Source organism: Myotis nattereri (assembly GCF_964212035.1).
Source record: "Myotis nattereri genome assembly, chromosome: 5".
Classification (NCBI taxonomy): domain Eukaryota; kingdom Metazoa; phylum Chordata; class Mammalia; order Chiroptera; family Vespertilionidae; genus Myotis; species Myotis nattereri.
In genome coordinates, this window is record NC_138080.1 from 52,637,230 (window position 1) to 52,662,113 (window position 24,884).

Genomic DNA, 24,884 nt, shown 5'->3' on the forward strand with positions numbered 1-24,884 from the left:
TTTCGTGCTGACTAGCGTTCGAAATAAATCGACTGTTAAAATCACCTGTGTTTGTGAGAGCTGAATGCTCTGGACCTGCGGGAGCAGGAAATAAGCATTTGTGAGCTGCTGCGCAGACCCTTCTGTAGAGATTCTGCGAGTACCAATTCCAGAAACCTGCAGGAGACAGAGAGGAAGGGTGGGGGAAGATATTCCTCTATTAGTTCTGAAGCACATTTGCCATCACGCTAAAATACGTTTCCAAAGGAAATCTGTATTCAGCACCTTGGCCTTCAAGATTCCATTTACCCAATTATTATATTTATCTCCGACAACCAAAAAAATGCAACAAAAGTTGCTGTATTTCAGCAGAATATTCCTCATTGTAACAAATCTTTTCACAACTAGTCAACTTTTCTCATAGGGGACCCCGTGCTTCATGGAATCCAGTAAGAATTAACCACAAACATGGTTAGATAGATCTTGGCACTTAAATCACTTCTCGTTAGGTCCTCTTTTAACGATGTCACAGGTACAACTTAAGATAAAGAAACCTAACTACTTTGGGGAACAACAACAAAAAGATACCCCGCTCTCCCTTCCTAGTTCCTTGATGTGAACAGCGAGCCCCCTGAGACCTGGCCCCCATGCGCACAACCCATGTTCCTTGATGAGAAATAGTCCTGAGCCCAGGGGGGAGGAGGCCAAGTGGCTAGAAAGGCCCCCTCTAGGTGCCTCCCTCTGGCCTGTTTGTGGGGTGTGGCCTGCGGGCTTTGAAAGCCTGCTATATTCTGTACTAGAAAACTGTACGGCAGATTTCATTATTTTGTCCCAGTGCCCTTCAAAGATGCACGGTGACAGGGACAGCTCTGCACAGCCCCTGTGCGCCACTCGAGGCAGGAGAGGGGGAAAGCTGGGGAGTTCAGCAGCACTCACAGCTTCACTATTACTGCTATACGCCAGGTGGCAACATGTCCAAACGTCTTCTTAAACTATCCAAACCCTGTAAGTCAACCACCAAACTATGTGCCAGAAGGAAAAAGTTACTTACGTGATAGGAAAGGACTCCATGTGAGGAGGTATTAATAAATAAAGAACTTTCAATGTTCCCTTCTTCAGTAGGTAAGAAAATAATTCTGAAGGACGTTCTCCCCATTGCTGGAATCACCTGAGAAAGAGGCACCTAATTAGCCATGTGGAATGGCCCTCCTTGAAAAATTATCTCGCACAGACTTTCGTTTGGGTGATTTCTGTGAACAGATGTTAGCGTCTTCTGCACCCTAGATTTGTGAGCAGCAGGAATCCCCGAGATCAACAACCACAATCTAAGAGAACATTCCAAAGAACATAGTGTGGACTCATGGCAAGAGAGTTGCCGAGTCCTTTCACTTGGGATTAGTAGACTCACATGCCTCACGTCTTTCCTTTTCCCTCCTCTTCCACTCCCACGTGTTCAACGCCTTTATCTAACACAGTTCTAGCTTTACTTAACACACTGATGCTAAATAAAAGTCAGGGAGCCCGACTGGCGTGGCTCAGCGGTTGAGGGTCGACCCAGAAACCAAGAGGTTACCAGTTCAATTCCTGGTCAGGACACATGCCTGGGTTGCTGGCTCGATCCCCAATGGTGGGGAGAGGGGAAGGGGGCAGGATGGCAGGAGATAGCTGATTGATGATGTTTCTCTCTCACTCTCTCTTATGCCATTTCCTTAGTCACAGCATTTTTTAAAATTGATTTGAGAGAGAGAGAGGAGGAGAGAGACAGGAAGAGAGAGCAGAGAGAGAGAGAGAGAGAGAGAGAGAGAGACACCTCCTCCATACCCCCTACTGGGGTTCGAGCCCACACCCTGACCAGGAATCGAACTGTGGACCTTTCAGTGCACGGGGCAATGCTCAACCAACTGAACTACACCAGCCAGGGCAGTTACAGTAATTTTTAAAAAGTGCATCAGGGGGCCCTAGCTGGTTTGGCTCGGTGGATAGAGCCTTGGCCTGAGGACTGAAGGGTCCCAGGTTTGATTCCAGTCAAGGACACATGCCCAGGTTGTAGGCTCGATCCCCAGCAGAGGGCATGCAGGAGGCAGCCGATCAATGATTCTCTCTCATCATTGATGTTTCTATCTCTCTCTCCCTCTCCCTTACTCTCTGTAATCAATAAAAATATATATTTTTTAAAAAGTGTATCAGTGGACATAAGTAAGCAAAATAAATAAGTAAAGGCCACTGGTAATTGGGAATCTTCATTACAAGTTAAAGACCAGGGTCTTGACCTCCGTGTAATGGTGCACATTAGCATATTAAGGAGTTATTTTCTACCTCTTACTCCTGCATTTCCAAGGAGTCCTACCTACCTTAGTGGGTTCACCAGGTGAAGGGATCACAACTATTAACTTGTATTAGTTACTACAAGCCTCAACATGGGTTGTCATTTCAAAACAGATAACATTAAGTATCTTTAATGATGAAAAAGTCTTATTAAATATACATCCATTACTACCTCGTTTAGACTGTTACACTTTTTTCCCATGGAGATATCAAGAACAACCAAAATCATGAATATGAACAACTAAAAAAAGTAAGTGCTAAAGCAAACACACAGAAGGAAAGAGCTTGGGTAGCAGAAAAAGGGGAGACAGGGAGCAGAAAGTAAAAACTCGAGGCCAAAGAAAGCAAGAAAAGCTGGCAGCCTGCCACAGCATAGTTTCCAAGAGCACATCAACACTCACCCTGCAATGAACAGGAGGCACATGGAAATGTCCAGCAGCTGTAAACACTGAATTCACCACGACCTCACTATCTCTACTCGGGTTATAAGCATAGAGGATCTTGGCTGCAGGGTGTCCCAGGAACCTAGGAAAACAGAGGGAAAAATAATATATGAATAATGCATTGTGTGCTTATAACTATAACTATCCATCCATCCATATATACATACTAGTATATACTTTAAACCAAGAAAGCTGTTGATGTTTATTACAAAGTTGAAAGCAACAATTATCAAACCCTGTTATTAATAAAACATTTCATCAACAACGGAAAAAAAACAGCCCCCCAAAAGAACTTTTTTTACAAGACTTATGCCAACCCATTATAGCACCCCAGTGGTTTTTGAGTTACAGATATTCAACCCATCCAGGCCATAACATGCTTGCAAAAAGCACACAGTGGGAACCAGGTACTACGTGTCTGGCTGGGACTCTGAATCAAATGCACATATGTTTAGATAAGAAACTGTACTCATAGAGAAACCCAAGTTTTTTAGGGTTTGCTTCCTGAGTAATAAATTTAAAGAGGCTTTTCAGGGGGATGAGTTTCAACTGGCAACGAGACTTAATAAGTCTTATAAAAATTTAACTGTTGCGACAGACCATTCTTCTGAGAAAAAATGAAAACCCTGTAACACCTTCTAACAGTGGCTTTCACCCAGTTAAATACCATGAGACTTTCAGAGCACCCTGATAAAAGTTTGGCTCCTCCCTCCACAAACATGAACACAGGAAAGTTTAGACGTAACTTCAAAACTTTCTATGAACCTTGGAGTAAGGATCTCTGCTCGATAGCAAATACCCTAGCTGCTGAAGACCTTTCTTTTGGCTTTCCCACCGACAAGGCTGGCTCTGACCAAGGAACTGTCTGGCCCACCTACCTGGAGCTACCTGTAATGTTCCCTCTAATCATTTACCTCTGGTTCCACTGCCCAATGCCAAATTCACTCCAGTTAAATTGGCTGCAGTATTAGAGAGCCTGCAACAATTTCACTGAAATCATTTCTCAGTTTTAATACTCTCAGTGACAAGACCCAAATGTAGAGTTTTCATTACTAAGGTTCACAAATAAAACTATATTCTAAAATCAGCAAAAAACTCATCTCCGGTATGCTTGTGCTTTTTAAAAAATGAAGCACACACACACACAAAAAAAAAAATGAAGCACAAGTCATTTTGCTTACACACAATGGGATTCCCAAAATACTATATTATCACTATCAAATCCTTGGGATTTTTCTTCTAGCTTTTCCTCCTACTTTTAATCACAGACCTTAATTGAAGATTTCATACATCCAATGTGTATTTTTTAAAATAAGTCCTGCCCTGGCCTTGGTGGTTAGAGTGTCAGCCTGAGGACTGAAGGGTTTCGGGTTCAATTCCCAGTCAGGCCATATACCTGGGTAGCAGGCTCAATCCCCAGCTCAGCATGTGGGAGGCAACCGACCGATGTGTCTCTCTCACATTGATGTTTCTCTCTCTCTCTATCCCTCTCCCCGCCACTTCCACTCTCTCCAAAAATCAATGAAAAAAATAACCCCAGGTCAGGATTAACAAAAAATAAAATCAGTCCTTTACAGCCAGTTATAAGTAAAATACACATCAGTGTGATTAAAACCTTGCACTTTCACTGTCTTTAATGATACAACTAAAATTTTTATACTATCATAAGCATAAAGGGTCACCTCCAAAAGCCCTACCTCGAAAGTACTGGGTTCACCTTTGTCTTTTCTCTCAATTAAATTAAATAAACAAGGACTTCCATGGGTTTAGGGTTTAGGTAAATAGTAAAAATCAATCAGCAAAGTTATTACTGCTGATCCTCAAAGGCTTATATCCCATTCACAATTGGAACACAAGATTTTTTGTTTCAAAGGACACAAATGTCTCCCAGAGGAAGAGATTAGAAAACACGGCGGCAAAACTGCAATGCTCCGAAGCCCGGTGGCTGCATCCACCAGACTTCCCCAGGCCTGACCGAGCACGCTGCTGAAACCTAGCTAGCACTGTGCTATTTTTACTCTATTTTTTAAATTCTATTTTTAAAAGTGTTATGAGGATAAGAATTTCCTTCGCTGGTGACAACTGGAAGATGCCTTGTTAATTTAATACTACAAAAGAACGATTAAAATCTCTTATGAATGATTAGCACTTTAAACCTCAGGACCAGCAGAATATTAATCCTTAAAATAAACCCTAAGAAGTACCAGTAGGCAGGGGACAACTGAAAAACATGATCCTGATCAGGCACCCCAGAGGGAAATCAACGCTATGAAAAGGAATGGGGCTTGCCCAAGGTCAACGTCAAAATAAACAGCAGCCAAAACTGAACTAGGGCAGGGAAGAAATCAGAAGAACTATGGCTAAAGTTTTACTCTAATGCCTATAAATTATGCCATTTATCAGAAGTTAGGTAAAATGACTAATTTTTAAAGGTTGTAATTTAAACTCATTTGTTCTTACTGAGATTTTAAAAACTTCCACAAAACCTATTTATTCCCATAATCATATCCTAGATAGATCTCACTTATAAGTAAAATAGCTTAGGAATCAGCTTTATTCTGTGACTCTGTGAGCAAACCACATTGCTCCTCTGCAACAAATGTATGAACACATTTTAATGCATGGTCAAATATAGAGATATTGGAAAGTAACACACACACACACGCACGCACGCACGCACACATGCACACACGCATGCACACACCCGCACACATACCATAATACCTATCCTTCCAGGATTGATTAGAAGAGTCAAATGACAATAGATGTGGCTGTGCTTTGAGAATTATAAAACTACTACATAAATGTAAGTTAAGTAAATCATCCAAAGGTGACTCAAGTCTAAAAATTAGCAACCTTTTCAAGTCAAAGAATTTAAGCTTTTTTTAAATATGCTTTCAGCCATCAGGACCAGCAATTGATATATATATATATATATATATATATATAGCTAATTAACATATGTAGCTAATATATACATCCATCCAGGTGCACTGATTACAGGACTTCTACATTACTGAAGAGTAAATATATTATACACAGCCAGCATCCTATGACCTGGAATGGTTTACCTACCCTAAGCGCACTGATTACTATCCATCTTATTCTATCTATCAAACTGTACTAGACACTTCTTTAAAGTAGGTCCTCCATTAAAACTTTTTACAATAAAGACTTTCCATAAAAGCCCTGTGCTCTCTCAGAATTTGAAATCAGTGAGGTTTTATTATAGATTTAGCTCCTAATAAAGTTTCTTGACCTAAGAGTAAAAATACATAAATGAAAAAGCAGGCACCTAGAGTCTTATAAAGTTAGCAATCTCCCTCCACACTTTTATCTCTTCTTCCTTTCACGGAATCTCCTTTAAAAGCTCCACAAGGTACTTTACACTGAAAATCCATTCTCCCTCACTGCCCCTCCATTCTCTTGGATGAGAAGGAAATGGAAAGAAAGACACCCAGATGAATAGGGGAGGACACGCCAGGAGACCCCCACTAACTCACCCCAGATGCTCTCTTAACACCTCGGTTATTTCATTCACATAATTTTTCTCGTAACTCAAAAAGCTCTTCGTAAAACTCAAGTGAGGCTCCAGGCTGCTAAAGCAAGCAGAGCTTTTCCATCCGAAACACTCATTTACTTCCACCCTAGAAACTCGAGAAATCTGAAATTCTATCTACTCATTGCAGCAACATTCTGCATCCAGGGAGTTGAACACTCTAAGTTTCAAACTTTGTCACAGCCAACAGGAGTCCTGAAGTTCACTCCTCTCCTGCAGGGCTAAACCCTTCTCTTCCTTAATTTCCCCCGAGTTCATAGATTAGTCCCTCAACTGACACTCGTCACATTCCCTTCACCTCATGGTTCTTAACAGGAGGCACAGTCAGTAATTACAGCTTATGCGCTGTCCTCCCCACTTAACTCGTTTCCAAAGTCTTAACCGTAATAATGAGTGTCTGTATAGTGCAAGTTTGAAACCTGAAGCATAGAGAGTAGGAAAAACAAGTCAGTAAATGAATCTAATGAAATGAATTCAGAAACCATCAATATTTAGAGTTTTTCATTATAAAATAACCTGATTTATTTTAGAAAAACAAGACCTTAATATTGACTTCCTATTAAATTCCAATCACTACAAGTTATTATAAGTACATTTGTTAAAAACTAAAGGGCTAAAACAATTCTTATACTCTCCTTTGCACACACACAAAAATATTCCCTTTAACAATTCCCAGGATTGATTTCCCTTGATATTCCAAACATATTTTTAAAGTATTTAACATCATACACGTATAAAATATCCTGAGAGAAAATAATGCAAATAAGTTCTTAAAAATTATAAAGAAAAAATACTTACTGAATTCCAAAATCTAGAACTGATGGCTGGAAATGTAAGCCCTTCCCACTAAATAGTTTGTCTGAGAAGCTAAAAAAAAGAGAAAAAAAGAATAGATTAATTTTTTTTGTAGGTTTAAAATTTGAATGCTAAGTTAAGAGGATATCTTAGGCAAATGGCTCTTATGAGATACAATTTAACTCTCTTGTAGATGAGTCTGAACTAGATTTTCAATGCTAAAATTGAATTATTAGAAGTCTAATATATTTCTGCAGCTGCAAAAATCTAAGATACTCTTAGATTATGGTTACTACAACTTCAATTCTAATGTACAAGTTCTGTAAGTATTCAGATAAAAACAGGGATAGATTTCATTTTTAATAGGCTTCATTTCTGGATGAATTCAGATAACATGACTATGTTCATAAACCCAAATTCAAGAAATGACATTCAAAGTGAGTTGGGATTGGGGTTGGGATGGGGGTGGGGGCTGCAGAAGGAGGAAGCTTTGGCCCCTACATTTATTATATTACTTATAACAAGGAAAGGATGGGGCACATAGCCAGGGTTGCTTCTGAAGCAACCTGTATTTTTAAGGAAAATCCATCACCTGTATTTTTAAGGAAAATCATCACATAAAATCTCCCATGGCAAGTCACATTTTCGATAGTTATTAAACATTATCATGACTTAATTTTCCTTCAGAATCAAAAGCCACAAATTAATATACCAAAAAGCATATACAGAAAACACATTTAAAAACATACATTATAACAATCTATAAGCATACTTAAATACATAAAATACAAAATATATATAATATATAATATATAAAATACAAAATATATGTATATATGTATACATAGTATGTGTGTATGAATGTATTTGCATATGTTTATAACAATTTATTTATTTATTAGTTTTGGTATCAGACTTTATTATTATCTATACTAGAGGCCCAGTGCACGAAATTCATGCACTCAGGGGGTCCCTCAGCCCAGCCTGCACCCTCTCACAGTCTGGGAGCCCTCAGGAAATGTCCAACTGATGGCTGTAAGCTCAGCTTGTGGCTGAGCGGTGCTCCCCCTGTGGGAGCACACTGAGCACCAGGGGGAAGCTCCTGTGTTGAGCATCTGTCCTCTGGTGGTCAGTGTGCATCACAGTGACCAGTCGTTCCGTTGTTCAGTCGATTTGCATATTAGCCTTTTATTATATAGGATTCTTTTTTAAAAAAAAAAATATATTTTATTGATTTTTTACAGAGAGGAAGGGATAGGGATAGAGAGTTAGAAACATCGATCAGCTGCCTCCTGCACACCCCCTACTGGGCATATGCCCACAACCAAGGTACATGCCCTTGACCAGAATTGAACCTGGGACCCTTCAGTCCGTAGGCCGATGCTCTATCCACTGAGCCAAACCGGTTAGGGCTATATAGGATTCTTGAAGGTATTTACATGTATTATATCTGAATGGCAGAAAAACTTTATAATGGTGTGCTATTGTACATCACTTCCCAACTTCACATCCAGTGACATGGTGTTAGTAGCTTGAAATCAACCATGGTGGGAGTATTTACACCACATAGAAATTTGCAAACACTCCAAATCAGAGCTTTTTCCCCTGGAGAAAGCTAATTTTTAAATATTAACCAACACACAATTGGGAAAAAAAAAACACCAAATATCCATCAGAAGGTTGAATAAACCTTGACACTCAATAAAGTACAACAGAACTATGAAAGGAAATGGGGCAACTTTTAACGGCTATAAAAGTGATCTTCAGAGCATATAGGGAAGTGAAAAAAGCAAGTTGAAGAACAGTATGTATAATATGCTACTTTTTATTTTTAAAACGAGGGAGGACACAATGTATGTACCACATTTTAAAAGTCATGTAACCCAAAAATATTTAACCAAAGAAGTTCTTAAGTGTAACCTGTACAACTGTTTTTAAAGGCTCAAGCAAGCTTTCCAAAATACAATCTTTCCATTTTCTCCTCCCACCAAGTAGCCCTCCGCCAAGCATGGTTCTGAGGCTGGTCCAGGAGTGGACATCTGAGTTTCCCACCTGCCAGCCAACAGAAGCTCTGTGACCTTCAGCAAGTCCTTCTCCCACTTTCCTTGAAGATGCAAACATAGAGTCCAGAGAAACCCTTTCAAAATCCTCACCTCACAGAGTGAATCCTGGCTGCAATCTTCCTCCCTCCATTTTTCTTCTTCCATCTAAGCTTCCCTTATTCCATCCTCTCTCCTAAGACTCCTCTGTCTGTTATCTCCTGTTTGTATCTTCTTTATTCTATCTACAACATCAGCCACACTAATAATGAATGTGACACCTCAAGTATCTATCTGCCTAACTCTTGCCAACCTCTCCCTCATGTTGAGCTTCCAGAGAGCAGAGGTACGATTTACTGGGTCCCCCTCAAGCCCCAAAAGGCCAGGACTAACCCCATGACTTGCTTGCAAAAAAGGCCAGTAACACACCCAGGAGCCTCCATAAATGTTTTGAGGAGTCACAGGAGGCGACTGACGTGAAGAGGTGCCAACAGCAGACGCACCACGACCACCCCACTCCCGACCAAGCTGGCCAGGGCTCAGCCTTCCAGAAGAAAAAGAAAACAGGCAACTTCCCATGTCAAAAATTATCTTAGGAAAGTCATGCTACTGTATAAGTAATAAGTAAAATAATTTATGACAGTCTCCTTCCTGCCTTGTGTCCCGGAAGTGGATGTGCCACCAGATTTCACGCACAACCTCTGAATGAGGAAAGCCTGTAGGATTAAATTCATTTACCCAAGCTCACACAGCGACTCAGAGGCAGAGCCAAAATTCCAAAGCAGACCTGTCCAGGTCACAGACATGAGCCTGGTACAGCATTCAGGTCTACCCAAGGCCGTGTGACCTTCAGGGACCCAGGCAGTCTCTCCTGGGCTTCAGGGTCCAGACAAACGTGGGCTCCAGGTCCAAGGCCATCACTTCCAGTCCCGAGTGGGTCAGTTGCTAAATTACTCTAAAGCCCCCTTTATCTGTAAAGTGGAGATGACAACCCTGTCTACACCTCGCAGTTGTCCTCAGTGTAAAACGAGGTAAAAACGCCTTTGTTTCGTGACTGGCACACAGTTAAATGCAATAAATACTAGATCATGTTACTAAGAGGATGATTCTCATCTAACAAGAAAAGCAGTGAGAACAGGTGGAGAGGCCCATTGAGCTTGGAGTCGGAGCTGGCTCTGGATTTAGAAGTCCGAAATGGGGTAGCAGTATTCGCTCTGAAAAGAACAAATGAATACAGACCTGGGCTCTTAGTCATTATTCTAAAGGCACCCACTTTTTGCAGAGCTGAGCCTTCCCTCGGCAGCAGGACAAATGTGCAAGGAAGCCCACATGTTATTTATTTATTTACTTTTAATATATTTTTATTAATTTCAGAGAGGAAGGGAGAGGGAGAGAGAGATAGAAACATCAATGATGAAAGAGAATCATTGATCAGCTGTCTCCTGCACACCCCACACTGGGGATCCAGCCCGCAACCTGGGCACGTGCCCTTGACCAGAATCAAACCCAGGACTCTTCAGTCTGTAGGCCAACGCTCTATCCACTGAGCAAAACCAGCTAGGGCAGCCCACGTGTTATTTTGAAAGAATATCTTTGCCTTAAATCACCTAACATTTTTTTTCCTTTAATCTCCTCACCCCTTATTAAAAAAAAAAAAAAAAAAAAGATGGCTACCTTTTTTCTCTGCATATAAAACAAACACAGTTCAAAAAAGTGGCTAGGAAAAGAGGAAAGGAATTTCACTGGAAATGAGAGGCCCTTGGTTCAGGTCCCAGCTATGTTATGAGTTCCCATGTGGCACAGTTTTCTCTTTGGCAAACTGAAGGAGAGGGACCAGGTGACTCTGAGATCCTTGGGAAAGTGTCGGGATGCCCAGACTTTTTATTCCCAGGAAAATCCATCTTTGTGCTGATAACAGACATACACCCTTTAGAAAAATTCAGCCCAGTAACTGAGATCCAGAAACGGATTAACTATATAACCACCTGTTCTGGCCATGCACAAATGTTATGTGACTGAAACACATCATTTCAAATGCAATGCTCTACCTCTTCTGAATGAGCAAAAAAGGGGCCCATGCCGAAACCGGTTTGGCTCAGTGGATAGAGCGTCGGCCTGCGGACTGAAAGGTCCCGGGTTCGATTCTGGTCAAGGGCATGTACCTGGGTTGCGGGCACATCCCCAGTGGGAGATGTGCAGGAGGCAGCTGATCGATGTTTCTCTCTCATCGATGTTTCTAACTCTCTATCTCTCTCCCTTCCTCTCTGTAAAAAATCAATAAAATATATTAAAAAAAAAAAAAAAAAAAAAAAAAAAGGGGCCCAGGGACTCCGGACACAGCTCTCGGCAATTTAGTAAGTAAGGCATGGATGCACCAGGTCTGGGGCCAGCTCACAGAAGATTCTCCCCCCTCAAGGTTATAATCCAGGAAGCTGGACAAAGCTTGGACAAGCAACACTCAAAGGGCAAGAACATTCAGAGAGAAAAGGAGAAACTTACCTTAAAAAGAAAAAAAAAAATCAGGCATGGTTTTGAAAGGGGAATGGGTCTCAATGAACATCTAGCATGAATGGAAACTGAATGGAGACCACTTTCAGCACAGCTAACAGCAGGGGGGAAGATGCAAAGGGTTAGGAAAGCACCATCTGAGCACTGAAAACACACTGGCAAGCTAGCCTGTTGTTGGCTCTGAGCAGCAGGGTGCAGAGCAAAAAGCAAGAAGGTGAGTGTGAGCGGTGAGGTGAAAAAAGGAGAGAGTAGCTATGAGGGAGCCTCTGAGACAGCGAGGCAGCTAACAAATGGCTTCACTGGGCCAGAAGGTAGGCAAGAGTCAGGCGCTCCCTGCCATGAAACGGTTATGCACCATGGCTCTGTGCTGGACCATAGCACTGCAATGTTTCAGATGAGGGGCTGCAGAAGCCGCCCCGAGCAGGTGAAAAATAACTCCACCTTCTACAGGGAATGTGAAGTGATCACCTACAGGGAGGGTGGAAGGGTCTGGTTTTCCATATACTTAAATGGACAGGCTTTCCTCCTGCTCCAGAAACCCCAGCACCTACAGCTACTGCCTTTCAAATGCAAACTCTTTCAATACACGAAGAGAGCAGCAAGTGCTTAAAAAAAATTTTTTTAAGGCTATGACAAGGGCTTTAGCCACAGGATGAGGGTAAAATGGTGGTGTGAACAAGAGAAACACCCATTTCACAAACACTCAGGAAGGTAATGAAGTAAGTAGATCACGCGAAAATAATGCTATTGTCTAGACGAGGGGGTGGGGGAACGTCAGGCCAGTGAGCCATATAAGGCCCGAGAAATCGGTTGGTCTGGCCCTGCCAAGGCATTAGGGGTGAGTTAATTAACTGTTTGACCAAATATAGCAGGTTAACTTTTAAGTTGATCATTTTGTATGGCCCTCGAATGATGTTATAATTATCCTAATGGCCCTTGGCAGAAAAAAAGGTTCCCCACCGTGGGTCTAGAAGACTCTAGAGATTAAAGTTTTCAAGGAAAGACCTGTTATGCTGATGAACTACTTACTGGGCTATTCTCCGAGTCAGGAGACTCTGAGTAGACATTCAGGCCCCGGCGGGCACTGGACTCCCTTAAGGTGGGGATTCCTGCACTGTGGCATCTCCTTGGACCCTGAGCAGATATTTCTAGAACTCTGCTGGTACTGCCAGAGACCTGGGAGGAATTCGGTACTTTTTGGTTATGCAATAAACCTGGAATTGATCCCTGCGCAGATAGAATAAGCCCCAGCCTGGGGCTGCCGCTCCTGAGCGCGAGCCCACTCAGGGCAAAGCCTCCGCAGGTTCCCACCCACAGTACAGACTCTGCCGGAGGCGCTTCTGTGATCTCACAGTGAGTCCTCGGCCTGAGGGCCTCTGGGGAAAACTCTGCATCATAATCCTAGCACTACAAGCTGTTTCCTGCTTTTACTTTTCATTTACAAAAATGCTTCTCCCCAGAAGTTTGAGAGGAAAAATATCAAATACACAGGCATGTCTACTCAAGTTAGAATTGCCATTCTTCCTGGTAAATTAACAGTTTGCAAAGAAACACTTCACAGTGTAGGCAGAAGCCAGTATTTTCCCCATTAAATCCCCACGGAGGTAGGGGGAAGACATTTGGTAGAGCACCGTTTTCCTGATTCCTTCCACTCTAAAAAGCCGGGCTTCCAGGCCCAAGCAAAAAGACAAGTCCTTGGAGCAATACCAACTGTGGTCTGTTGGAGGCGCTCTTGCCAACAACAGGATAGCTGGGGTTTTAAGCCACCCGGGCATGTTGATGGCTAAGTCTGCCTAAGGCCAGGACAAAAGTCCTCCATGCTAGTCTGCCCCTTCAATGGCTGATGGCCTCCAAATTCATACCACCCATGGATGAGGTGCTCCTTCTCTCAAAGACCAACCCCTCCCAGCCTTTTCCGGGTGGTTCCTGGACTGATTCCAGGGCCGCACAGCCCCATCCTGCCCTCTCCAAAGTGCGCACCCTCTCCTCCCCTCCTCCACTCCAGGAAACTCAGCCCCTCTCATTTGAGAAGACCCTCTCCCGGTGCTCCCTACCTCTTCAAGCCCTCTTCTTCCCTCCATAGCCAAACTGTTGGCAAACGTAACCATGTCAGCAAGTGCATTCATTGAGCACTTACAGTATGCCAGATGCTGCACCCAGCACTTTATTATCTTTCATGCCATTTCCACACACACGGAAACAGACACTTTGAGCGTTTACACAGCTCCCCAGAGCCCACTCCGCCATTGACGGTTGAACAGGAATCAGCCCAACACTAACGACACGGCCTGCCACCCCACTTCTCCGGCATTCTGTACCCTCACCGACCAAGACAGCTCCTGCTGAGGTCACCAAGTACTGAGCTCACTTAATCTCTCTACTGGCTGCTCTCCTTAAATTCTAGGAAATCTCATGGAGTCTTTCCCCTCCCTCTAGGACTGCATCTTCTCATTCTCTCTCTCTCTCTCTCTCTCTCTCTCTCTCTCTCTCTCTCTCTCTAATTCTTGTTCCCTCATTCTTCCTCAATTCCCACCCTCTAGGTTCATTTATCACCCAGAGGGTGACGTTCCCTATACAGACATGTGTCTTTTCATGGCTGTCCAGTAGCCAAGCTTCCTTAGTGCATTCATAGATCTCCCATGGTCACCCCTCTGGATGGCCACGGGATCGGGAGCAGATGCCACCTCGCAGGAAGGTGGAGAATCCCTGTTCTGGAGTGACCACAGTGGCCGTGCAGCGGGTGACCGGCGGAGGGGCAGTGTCTTCTGTGGTCTACTTCCGTGACCCATTTCAGCTGCGGTTCTAGCTGCTAGGCCCACTTTGGCTTGTTTGTTTTCTGAGCCTGGTCCTTAAGTCTTCCTAGAGATTCTGTACGCTGCCCAACCGCTTTTCAATAAATTCCTTTTCTGCTTAAACCAGCCAGAGCTGGTTTCTGTGGTTTGACATGCATTTCTCAAGCCTGTGTCGGTGGCCTGGACCAGACGCCCTCCTGCTGATGGCCTGCAGGCACCTCCAAATGGAATCTAAGATGGAGTTCAATGCCCAGCCTCCTCTCACCATCGGTTCACAGGGTTCAGAGTGCTGCACTACTGCCTCGGTGAGGGGTGGCTCCCTGCTCACTATTACCTCCATGAGGGATGGCTCCCTGCGCACTATTGTCTCCATGAGGGATGGCTCCCTGCGCACTATTGTCTCCGTGAGGGATGGCTCCCTGCGCACTATTGTCTCCGTGAGGGATGGCTTCCTGCGCACTATTGTCTCCGTGAGGGATGACTTCCTGCGCACTATTGTCTCCGTGAGGGATGGCTCCCTGCGCACTATTGTCTCCGTGAGTGATGGCTCCCTGCGCACTATTGTCTCCGTGAGGGATGACTTCCTGCGCACTATTGTCTCCGTGAGGGATGACTTCCTGCGCACTATTGTCTCCGTGAGGGATGGCTCCCTGCGCACTATTGTCTCCATGAGGGATGGCTCCCTGCGCACTATTGTCTCCGTGAGGGATGACTCCCTGCGCACTATTGTCTCCATGAGGGATGGCTCCCTGCGCACTATTGTCTCCGTGAGGGATGGCTTCCTGCGCACTATTGTCTCCATGAGGGATGACTTCCTGCGCACTATTGTCTCCATGAGGGATGGCTCCCTGCGCACTATTGTCTCCGTGAGGGATGGCTCCCTGCGCACTATTGTCTCCGTGAGGGGTGGCTCCCTGCGCACTATTGTCTCCGTGAGGGGTGGCTCCCTGCGCACTATTGTCTCCATGAGGGGTGGCTCCCTGCGCACTATTGTCTCCATGAGGGATGGCTCCATGCGCACTATTGTCTCCGTGAGGGATGGCTCCCTGCGCACTATTGTCTCCGTGAGGGATGACGCCCTGCGCACTATTGTCTCCGTGAGGGATGACTCCCTGCGCACTATTGTCTCCGTGAGGGATGGCTCCCTGCGCACTATTGTCTCCGTGACGGATGGCTCCCTGCGCACTATTGTCTCCGTGAGGGATGGCTCCCTGCACACTATTGTCTCCGTGAGGGATGGCTCCCTGCGCACTATTGTCTCCGTGAGGGATGGCTCCCTGCGCACTATTGTCTCCGTGAGGGATGGCTCCCTGCGCACTATTGTCTCCGTGAGGGATGGCTCCCTGCGCACTATTGTCTCCGTGAGGGATGGCTCCCTGCGCACTATTGTCTCCGTGAGGGATGGCTCCCTGCGCACTATTGTCTCCGTGAGGGATGGCTCCCTGCGCACTATTGTCTCCGTGAGGGATGGCTCCCTGCGCACTATTGTCTCCGTGAGGGATGGCTCCCTGCGCACTATTGTCTCCGTGAGGGATGGCTCCCTGCGCACTATTGTCTCCGTGAGGGATGGCTCCCTGCGCACTATTGTCTCCGTGAGGGATGGCTCCCTGCGCACTATTGTCTCCGTGAGGGATGGCTCCCTGCGCACTATTGTCTCCGTGAGGGATGGCTCCCTGCGCACTATTGTCTCCGTGAGGGATGGCTCCCTGCGCACTATTGTCTCCGTGAGGGGTGGCTCCCTGCTCACTATTGTCTCCGTGAGGGATGGCTCCCTGCGCACTATTGTCTCCGTGAGGGATGGCTCCCTGCGCACTATTGTCTCCGTGAGGGATGGCTCCCTGCGCACTATTGTCTCCATGAGGGATGGCTCCCTGCGCACTATTGTCTCTGTGAGGGATGGCTCCCTGCGCACTATTACCTCCATGAGGGGTGGCTCCCTGCGCACTATTGTCTCCATGAGGGATGGCTCCCTGCTCACTATTACCTCCATGAGGGGTGGCTCCCTGCACACTATTGTCTCCATGAGGGATGGCTCCCTGCGCACTATTGTCTCCGTGAGGGATGGCTCCCTGCTCACTATTGTCTCTGTGAGGGATGGCTCCCTGCGCACTATTACCTCCATGAGGGGTGGCTCCCTGCGCACTATTGTCTCCATGAGGGATGGCTCCCTGCTCACTATTACCTCCATGAGGGGTGGCTCCCTGCACACTATTGTCTCCATGAGTGATGGCCACCTGCGCACTATTGTCTCCGTGAGGGGTGGCTCCCTGCGCACTATTGTCTCCGTGAGGGGTGGCTCCCTGCGCACTATTGTCTCCGTGAGGGATGGCTCCCTGCGCACTATTGTCTCCGTGAGGGATGGCTCCCTGCGCACTATTGTCTCCATGAGGGATGGCTTCCTGCGCACTATTGCCTCCATGAGGGATGGCTTCCTGCGCACTATTGTCTCCATGAGGGATGGCTCCCTGTGCACTATTGTCTCCGTGAGGGATGGCTCCCTGTGCACTATTGTCTGCGTTAGGGATGGCCACCTGCCCAGCCGGGAGCCTGGATGAGACCTGTCTCCCCTGCCTTTCTTAACTGTAAGTACATGCAGAAGGCTGCCCTGTAGTGTGACACTTTTACACCACTCGACTCTCTCCATACCTTCTACCTTCTACTCTTACTAGCAGGACCTTATATTCGAGAGGCACTACACTGCATGTTGCTTAAAGAATTTTACAATATATTATTATATTTACACATTTAACCACACCATGGGCTATAAAGGACTCCTTTGGCTAACTGGCTAAACAACTTTGCAAAAACCGACCAAAGAAAAGGCCAGTAATTAAGTCCCAATTCCCATTCCAACTTTCACCATGCAGCTTCTCGTCTATGGCTTAAAGACTTAACATCTTTCCCTAGACTCTACAAAGTGTTAAAATAATTAAATATGATTTTTAAATCCGTGAAATGCAAAGTACATTTGTGTTGCCTTTCGGCTCAAGGACAACAAATTAGCATGGAAAAGAATTCGGTATTAGAGGTCTCCAGCAGTCTCAGAGTTGGGCAGATGATGCTAGAAGCCAGAGCAGAAATTCACAGGATGAAAGGGGCATGGGGAGATGAGGGATGAGGGACTTTTCCTCCTCAATCACAAGTGTATGCAACACTGTAGCTCTTTTCAGAAAAGCAACTTTGAGTTCCCAAAGTGTCCATATAATCCATATGACTTTAGATATTAGTTCTCTGAACCTGAGCCAGGTATTTTTTTTTAAAGCTCGTCTCTAACCCTTTAAGCACATTGGTAGCTAAACTTGCTGGTATTGTACAAGCATTAATGCTCAATCCCACTGACATGCATGTCTTCACTCCACCTGCAGTAGAGAGTATCACAGCCGTGTGTGTGTGTGTGTGTGTGTGTGTGTGTCCCTCGAAGGGCCAGCCTGATGACCCTCTTGGCCACAGTGAGTGAAGGAGCCAGCTGCTTCGGTCTACCAGGAAGAACACAGCGACTGTTGCTCAGCTAACTCGTGTCTCAGGGCAGTGCTGTTTCTCAGAACACCTGCACAGCACTATTCAACAAGTTGAAGACTTCTCCCTTTAAAACAAGGGGGGGAAAATTTACCCTTGAGTATAATTTTTTTAAAGTATGTAGAAGTTCTTTGAATTGGACTGTGAAGCTGTCCATAAACACACTAGCATACACCACACACGTGCCCACAGAGCGTAACGTACTCCTGCCACGCGCACTTGTGTGAGAGAATCCCACTGTCAGGATGTCTTGAAAGCTGATTTTTCTCATGTGAACTCTGAGGAATATGGACTGGAGAAATCCATCTAGAAGGTGCCCAGAAAAACAAATGCTCCTTAACTCAAGTCAGAGGGGCTGGAGGATTTTTTGTTTTTTGGGTTGTTTTTTAGGGATGGGGGAAAGGGAGTGTGGTAACTTAAAAATGTGTTATGTCACAAGCAATTTTCCCTTGAGAAATCATGCTCACGGTTTCATGGTTTCTTTCCCAGGGTTCTGTGACAGAGGTTGTTCTTGGCCCTTAATATCCCCCTCTCCTTCCATAATTTTTAACGGGTCACATTTCCCAGGCTCCCTTGCAGCTGGGGATGGCCATGGGACCAAGTTCTAGCAAACGGGATATAAGTTGAAGTAACATGAGGCAGCTTCCAGAAACTCTTTGGCCCATTCCTCCCATCTGTTGTCATGAACACACATGTCTCCACCCTACCCCTGAAGAGGAGCAGGTCGCACGGAAGGGGATGCGGTGCTCTTGAGGGAGCCCGAAGTTACAGAGCTCTAGACCGGGGGTGGGAACCTTTCCTCTGCCGAGGGCCATTTGGATAATTATAACATCATTCGAGGGCCATACAACATTATCAACTTAAAAACTAGCTGCTCTATTTGGTCACACATTTCATTAACTCACCCCTAGTGCCGTGGCAGGGCCAGACCAAATGATTTCTCGGGTTGGACTTCCCCACCCCTGCTCTAGGCTCTGACAGGACAGAGAAACACTAGCTTATTCTTATTTTCTGTTTGCTTGGTGTGGGGGAGAGGGGTTTTTTTGGGGGGTGTGGGGGGGCAGGGGAGCTTTGGAGGTGATATAATTTAACCAATCCCCTATATTTGAAGTTGCCCTTTAACACATTTTGATTTTTAAACTGCATATCAAAAACTCACATGTTGGTACTTGGACTATCAGGAAGAACATTTTGTAAAGTGTACGACTGTCTGATCACCATGCTGTACACCTGAAAGCAATACAAAATAATAGCGGGAGAAAACAAAACAAAACAAAAATGCTACCTTGTTCTAAACCACTCGTCTTTTAGAACTCTGCTACCTCGCAACTTAACTCTCACTGCAACAGCTTCTCACCCTTGGCAAACCCCAGAGCCTGCCAGTGGCCACTGCTCAACAGAGCGAGCACCAGGCAGCTGGCCCCGGCTCCGGGCTCTGCCGGCCCTGGGGAGGCAGGCTCCACGGCCAGCCTTTCATGTGGTTCAGAACCAGAGCTTCCCAATAAATCAGGAGCTAAACGTCTAACGCAATAAAACTAACCCCAACATAACCCAAACCTGATGGTGAAACAAAGAAAATTCTAAATAAAGAAAGTAGGGTTCCTGCTGCCTTTCACTGGGAAAGTCAGGGACTGTGGTGCTGGCCGACGGTGGCTCTGGTCACATGCGAGGGTCAACGAAGAAATGCCACATATGAACTGGCTTTAGGGCTGGACACACAGAAACTAGCTTCTAACTCAGAATCTTTTGTTCTGCCTGATGTCTCCTGTGCAGGGACAAGCCTCCATGCGGGGGCACGCGAGGATCTCTGTGAGACACTCGGGGGAACCCAGGCTGAAGTGGCCACGCCAGAAATAGAGGAGGCGCTAGAAGGATCACACAGGTGAGGTCTCCACCTGCCCTTCCAGGAATGAAGTCCTAGAAGGGACCGTGCGGATAAGAGCCCGACACCCTTTACACTGCAGTGAAGGCAAAGAGTAAAAATTACTCTACTTTTTAAAGGCCGCTTGAAACTGCCTCAATTATCGGGACACATTACCTCCTTCCCCTGGGTGGCTGGCAGGAGCCCTACAGTGGAATCCGGCTCCGTCTTAATCTACCTCAAGTCCTTCGACACAGTGTCCAACGGCAGAGCTCTTGCAAAACCAGAAGAGAGAACATGGGGGAAGACAGTGTCCTGTTTCCTAGTCAGTGTTGGGAGGAAGGGATTAGGTCAAAGCAGTGAAAACATTTGCCAAAGTCCCAGAGCCCATAGAGACTCACTGGGGCCCAATCTGGGACCAACTCACGAAGGCAAATTAGCCAGAAAGATTAGTACAAGAGATCATCTAATGCTGTTGTGATCAGAATTTCAGTTTTCACTACTACAAAATTAAAGTAACACCCCTAGCCCAGCGGCGTGGCTCAGTGGTTGAGCGCTGAACTATAAACCAGGAGGTCACGGTTGCATTCTTGGTCAGGGCATAAGCCTGGTTGTGGGCTCAATCCCCAGTAGGGGGCGTGCAGGAGGCAGCCTATCAATGATTCTCTCTCATCATTGATGTTTCTATCTCCCTCTCCCTTCCTCTCTGCAATCAATAAAAATATATTTTTAAAAAATTCTAAAAAATAAAAATAATCATCAACAACAAGTGCTGGCGAGGATGTAGAAAAAAAGGAACCCTGTGCACTGCTGGTGGAAATGCAGACTGGTGCAGCCACTGTGGAAATCAGTATGGAGTTTTCTCAAAAAAATTAAAAATGGAACGGCCCTTTGACCCAGTAATCCCACTTCTAGAAATATAGCCCAAGAAATCAGAAACACCAATCAGAAAGGATATATGCACCCCTATGTTCATAGCAGCACAATTCACCATAGCTAAGATTTGGAAACAGCCTAAGTGCCCATCAGCAGATGAGTGAATTAAGAAACCGTGGTACATCTACACAGTGGAATACTAGGCTGCTGTAAAAAAAAAAAAAAAGAACTCTTACCATTTGCAACAGCATGTATGTGTTAGGGGCAAAAATAGAATATTGGGGACTAGTTATGATTATGGGAAATATTAATTAATCATGCTCTGTTAACCATGATTATATTGGTTAAAGAAAGGACATTCTGACCTGGCTGGGAGTTGTACGTCTCCAGGACCTGGGAGTCAACCTTGGAACTAAAGGTATTCTCATTCAAGAACTGCCTATTACCATTTAAAGATTAACAGCCTTGTTGCCCAAATAATGAAGTTCCACCCCAGCCTCCTACTTCCCCATGCCTGTAATCCCTACTTCCCCATATAATCCTTATCTTACCCTAAATGAGCAGCTGGCTTATGCGGGGCTGGAGAGCAAATTTTTGTGGATGACCTGCAGCTCTCCCATACTGCCGGCAATAAAAGCTCATATATGATTCAATCCTGTCTCTGCTGAATTGGCTCTAGTGACAGGCAGCACAGACCACTGGTTGTCCCATTACAGATGGACTTGGAGAGCATTATGCTAAGTGAAATAAGCCAGTCAGAGAAAGATAAATAGCACATGATCTCACTCATTTGTGGAATATAATGAACAACATAATAAACTGATGAACAAAAATAGATACAGAGGCATAGAAGCATGGAACAGACCGACAAACCTCAGAGGAAAGACAGGGAAGGATGGAAGGAGGGGTAAGAGACCAACCAAAAAGCCTGAATACATGCCTATAAGCATAATTAATGGACACAGACAGTAGGGGTATAAGGACATGTGCTGGGAGTGGGAGCAAGCGGGGAGAGGTCAATGGGAGAAGGAGACATATGTAACACTTTCAAAAATAAAGAATTTAATTTCAAAAAAATAAATAAATAAAGTAACACCCCTAGGTCCACTAGGAGCATTAAGTGAGATGGGTTTGTAAATAACTTTGCAACGGGCCCAGTAGAGTGTTTGCCCAGGGAGGGGAGAAGTGTCTGTTCTAAGGTCGTGGGGAAAAGCAAAATAGTTTCATACTGAGTCCCACGGACTCTACAGAAGCCAATCAGGCTAAAACAGAATTTCATGTGTGGGGGTAGTGGGGGCGGGCAGACCGCCTCCAAAATTAATTCAAGGGAGATGACAGCTCCAGGCTGCACTCCAGGGGCACAGCTGCAAGTAGCAGGAGCCTCCCTTTCCATTCAGCCCAGGGAATTTAATTGTTCTTAATTACACAGCCACCACTCATATGCAAATAGTGCATGAAGGGTTTTCCTTTTAAATTGTAATGTTTCTTTCAGATTCTCGAGGCACTGAAGTGTTACTGCTGAAGATGTCACCGAAGAAAGCATGGCCCTGTGGTGGCTCAGGGTAGGAGCAGGCCCCTCTCCACCCGCCCACTCTCCCTTTGTCCAGCCCTGCAGGCTGTTACTCTCCCACCGCCAGGCCTGCCCCAGGCTGGCTCCTGGGGCTCCTTTTCAGCCTAGTTCTTCTCTAACACCTTCCCGCTCTTTCCAGCACTCTCCATCTCCAGACAAAGCGCAGTGTGAGACGGGCGGCAAAGAGGAGAGGGGAAAGCAAGCATCAGCTGGCAGAGAGGCTGTTTTATCCCTTCAGTCCCTGCTGTTGGAGTCCCGATGAACGTGGACTCCACAAGGAGAGCTTGCTGAGAAACACTGTTTGGAAGAGAATAATCGCAACATGGAAAGTGCTGGCAACAAGTCAATAAAAGGAAACAACGCTTCCATGTTCAACATGATTACAACCAAAAGCCCTACCGAGGAAGATGAGAAGGTGATTAGCAGAATATTAAACAGGGCCGTGTTAGGATGGGTGGGATATGAGTGACAGTCCCCTTTCCCCCAGCTTTCCAAAATTGTCAAGTAGTTTGATACCTTTGAGAATATGCCAAATGTGTGGAGTTACGTTGCTGCTAGAAAACTCAAGGGCGATATAGGGAAGGTACATTCTTCTTAAATAGTTATTTCTTTGTGTGGATTCAAAGAACACATTTCCACATTTATAAGTTACTTAAAAGCTAACAAAAGTTTCAATTCTGAAACCACTTTCTTGTTCCTTTGCTCCACACTAACTCACTGGTTACTTCCTGTCTCTGTGGCTTCTCCTTCCACCACCACCACCACCACCTCTTTACCAAGCCTTCCCTTCCCCCTCTACAATCACTCATTCCGTGATCCAATCCAGTCTCCAGGCTCTAAACATCACCGGAGCTTACACTCGACCCAACTCTCTCTCCAGTCCCAGCACTCTGGGTGCCCACCCACAGGTTCACTGGAAAGTCTAAAAGACATTTTTTTAAAAGTCTAAACCAAGCCCGCCCAGTGTGGCTCAGTAGTTGAGCATCAACCTATGAACCAGGAAGTCACAGTTCAATTCCCACTCAGGGCACGTGCCCGAGTTGCAGGCTCCCAGTCATCAATGATTCTCTCCCATCATTGATATTGCTCTCCTTCTCTCCCTTCCTCTCTGAAATCAATAAAAACATATATATTTTTTAAGTCTAAACCAACACCCATGACTTTACCTCAACCCACTCTATCCACAGCCATCGTGGCTCAGTTGTTGAAGCCAATAATTTTGGAATCAATCATCCTTGTCTGTTTTCTGCCTTATACCCCACATCAACCTACTGGAAATCTTGTGTGAGCTCTGCTTTCAAAACATACCCAGAACCTCACCACCTGCACCCTGGTCCAAGCACCAACATCTCTGAGTTCTTGACTATTGACTACAAAGCCTCAAGCGGTCTCCCTGCAGTCTAGGCTCAACACCAGCCAGGCAACTTCTTAGATCCTAATTCAGATCCCTGCTCCGCTCCAAACCCCGTGATGACTCCCCATTTCCAAGGTCTCACATGAACTGAGCGCCACACTCTCCCCCGTGACCTCACCACCTTCAATTCCCTCTTTTTTTTTTTTAATAAGGAAAGTTTCACAAATTTGTGTGTCATCCTTGTGCAGGAGCCATGCTAATCTTCTCCTTATCGTTCCAGTGCTGCCAAAGCAAGCACCAATTCCCTCTTTGATACCTGTCCTGCTCTAACCACTCTGTTAGCACTCCAGGCCATAGTTCCCACTGTAAATCAAAACCTTTAGTATCTACAAATACCAGTTACACAAAAATAGAGGCAAGCTGAGGTGCGGCCTGCATCTGACCCTCAGCCTCACTTTTGCAGTTGCACCCCTATTTCAAGCATCAATGGGGTGCAGATGTGGACCCCACCCCCACATCTAGTCCTCTAGCTGGAAAGGGGGTGAGTGTGTCCAATGTGGGAATAGGAGATCTGAGAGATGGAGAGAGAATCCTGAAATTCACTTACTCCTAAGGCCACAACCCTCCTTCTTCCAGGTCATAAGGGCTAATAAATCCCTTTTAATGCTCAAGCTAAATGACTGTAATTGAAAAGGTCCCAACTGGTAGTTAGATGAACCCAGTAACTCAAATGTAATTCATGAAATCAAGTAACCTTTGGAATATTAAAATACATGTTATGACTCTATATAAAAACAAATGCTTTCTGAGAAAAAGGATGAACCTGCATCCTCACCAAAAAAAAAAAAAAAAAAAAAAAAAAAAGCAAGGGGGGTGGTCTGCATCTTTATAAAACCAATTGCTTCTTCTAGGAGAGACATAAATGTTCTCAAATTAGATTGTGGTGATGGCTGCACAACCCTGTGGCTATACTCACAACGCAGTGAACCACACACTTAAAATGAGTGAGCTGTATGGTGTGTGAATTGTATCTCCGTAAAGCTGTTAAAAAAAAAAACAAACACCAAAAAGAACCAAAAGCAAGCACACATGCCAGCCTCCAACATCAAGCATTCATCAGGATTCAGCGTAGGAAAGGGAAGAGGCGGCGCTTTCTGCATCTTCTCATACATGTGCTCATACTTCCTTCCTGTGCACACAGACGCCTCCTACACAGCGAAAATGCCGTATGCAGATGCCTCTGATTAGGGCCAGCCACATTTCCCAT

General features: G+C 45.2%; 1 protein-coding gene across 1 annotated transcript in view; it reads right to left on the minus strand.

The window, feature by feature from the left end:
* Positions 1-24,884, minus strand: part of TMEM131L (transmembrane 131 like) — a 145,903-nt gene that overhangs the window by 64,438 nt on the left and 56,581 nt on the right. The window contains exons 4-7 of the mRNA XM_081091818.1: positions 7,105-7,173; positions 2,706-2,829; positions 1,031-1,147; positions 46-156 (exon numbers count right to left, since the gene is read on the minus strand). Of these exons, the coding sequence (XP_080947944.1) occupies positions 46-156; positions 1,031-1,147; positions 2,706-2,829; positions 7,105-7,173 (421 nt within the window). The remainder of the gene's footprint in view (positions 1-45; positions 157-1,030; positions 1,148-2,705; positions 2,830-7,104; positions 7,174-24,884) is intronic.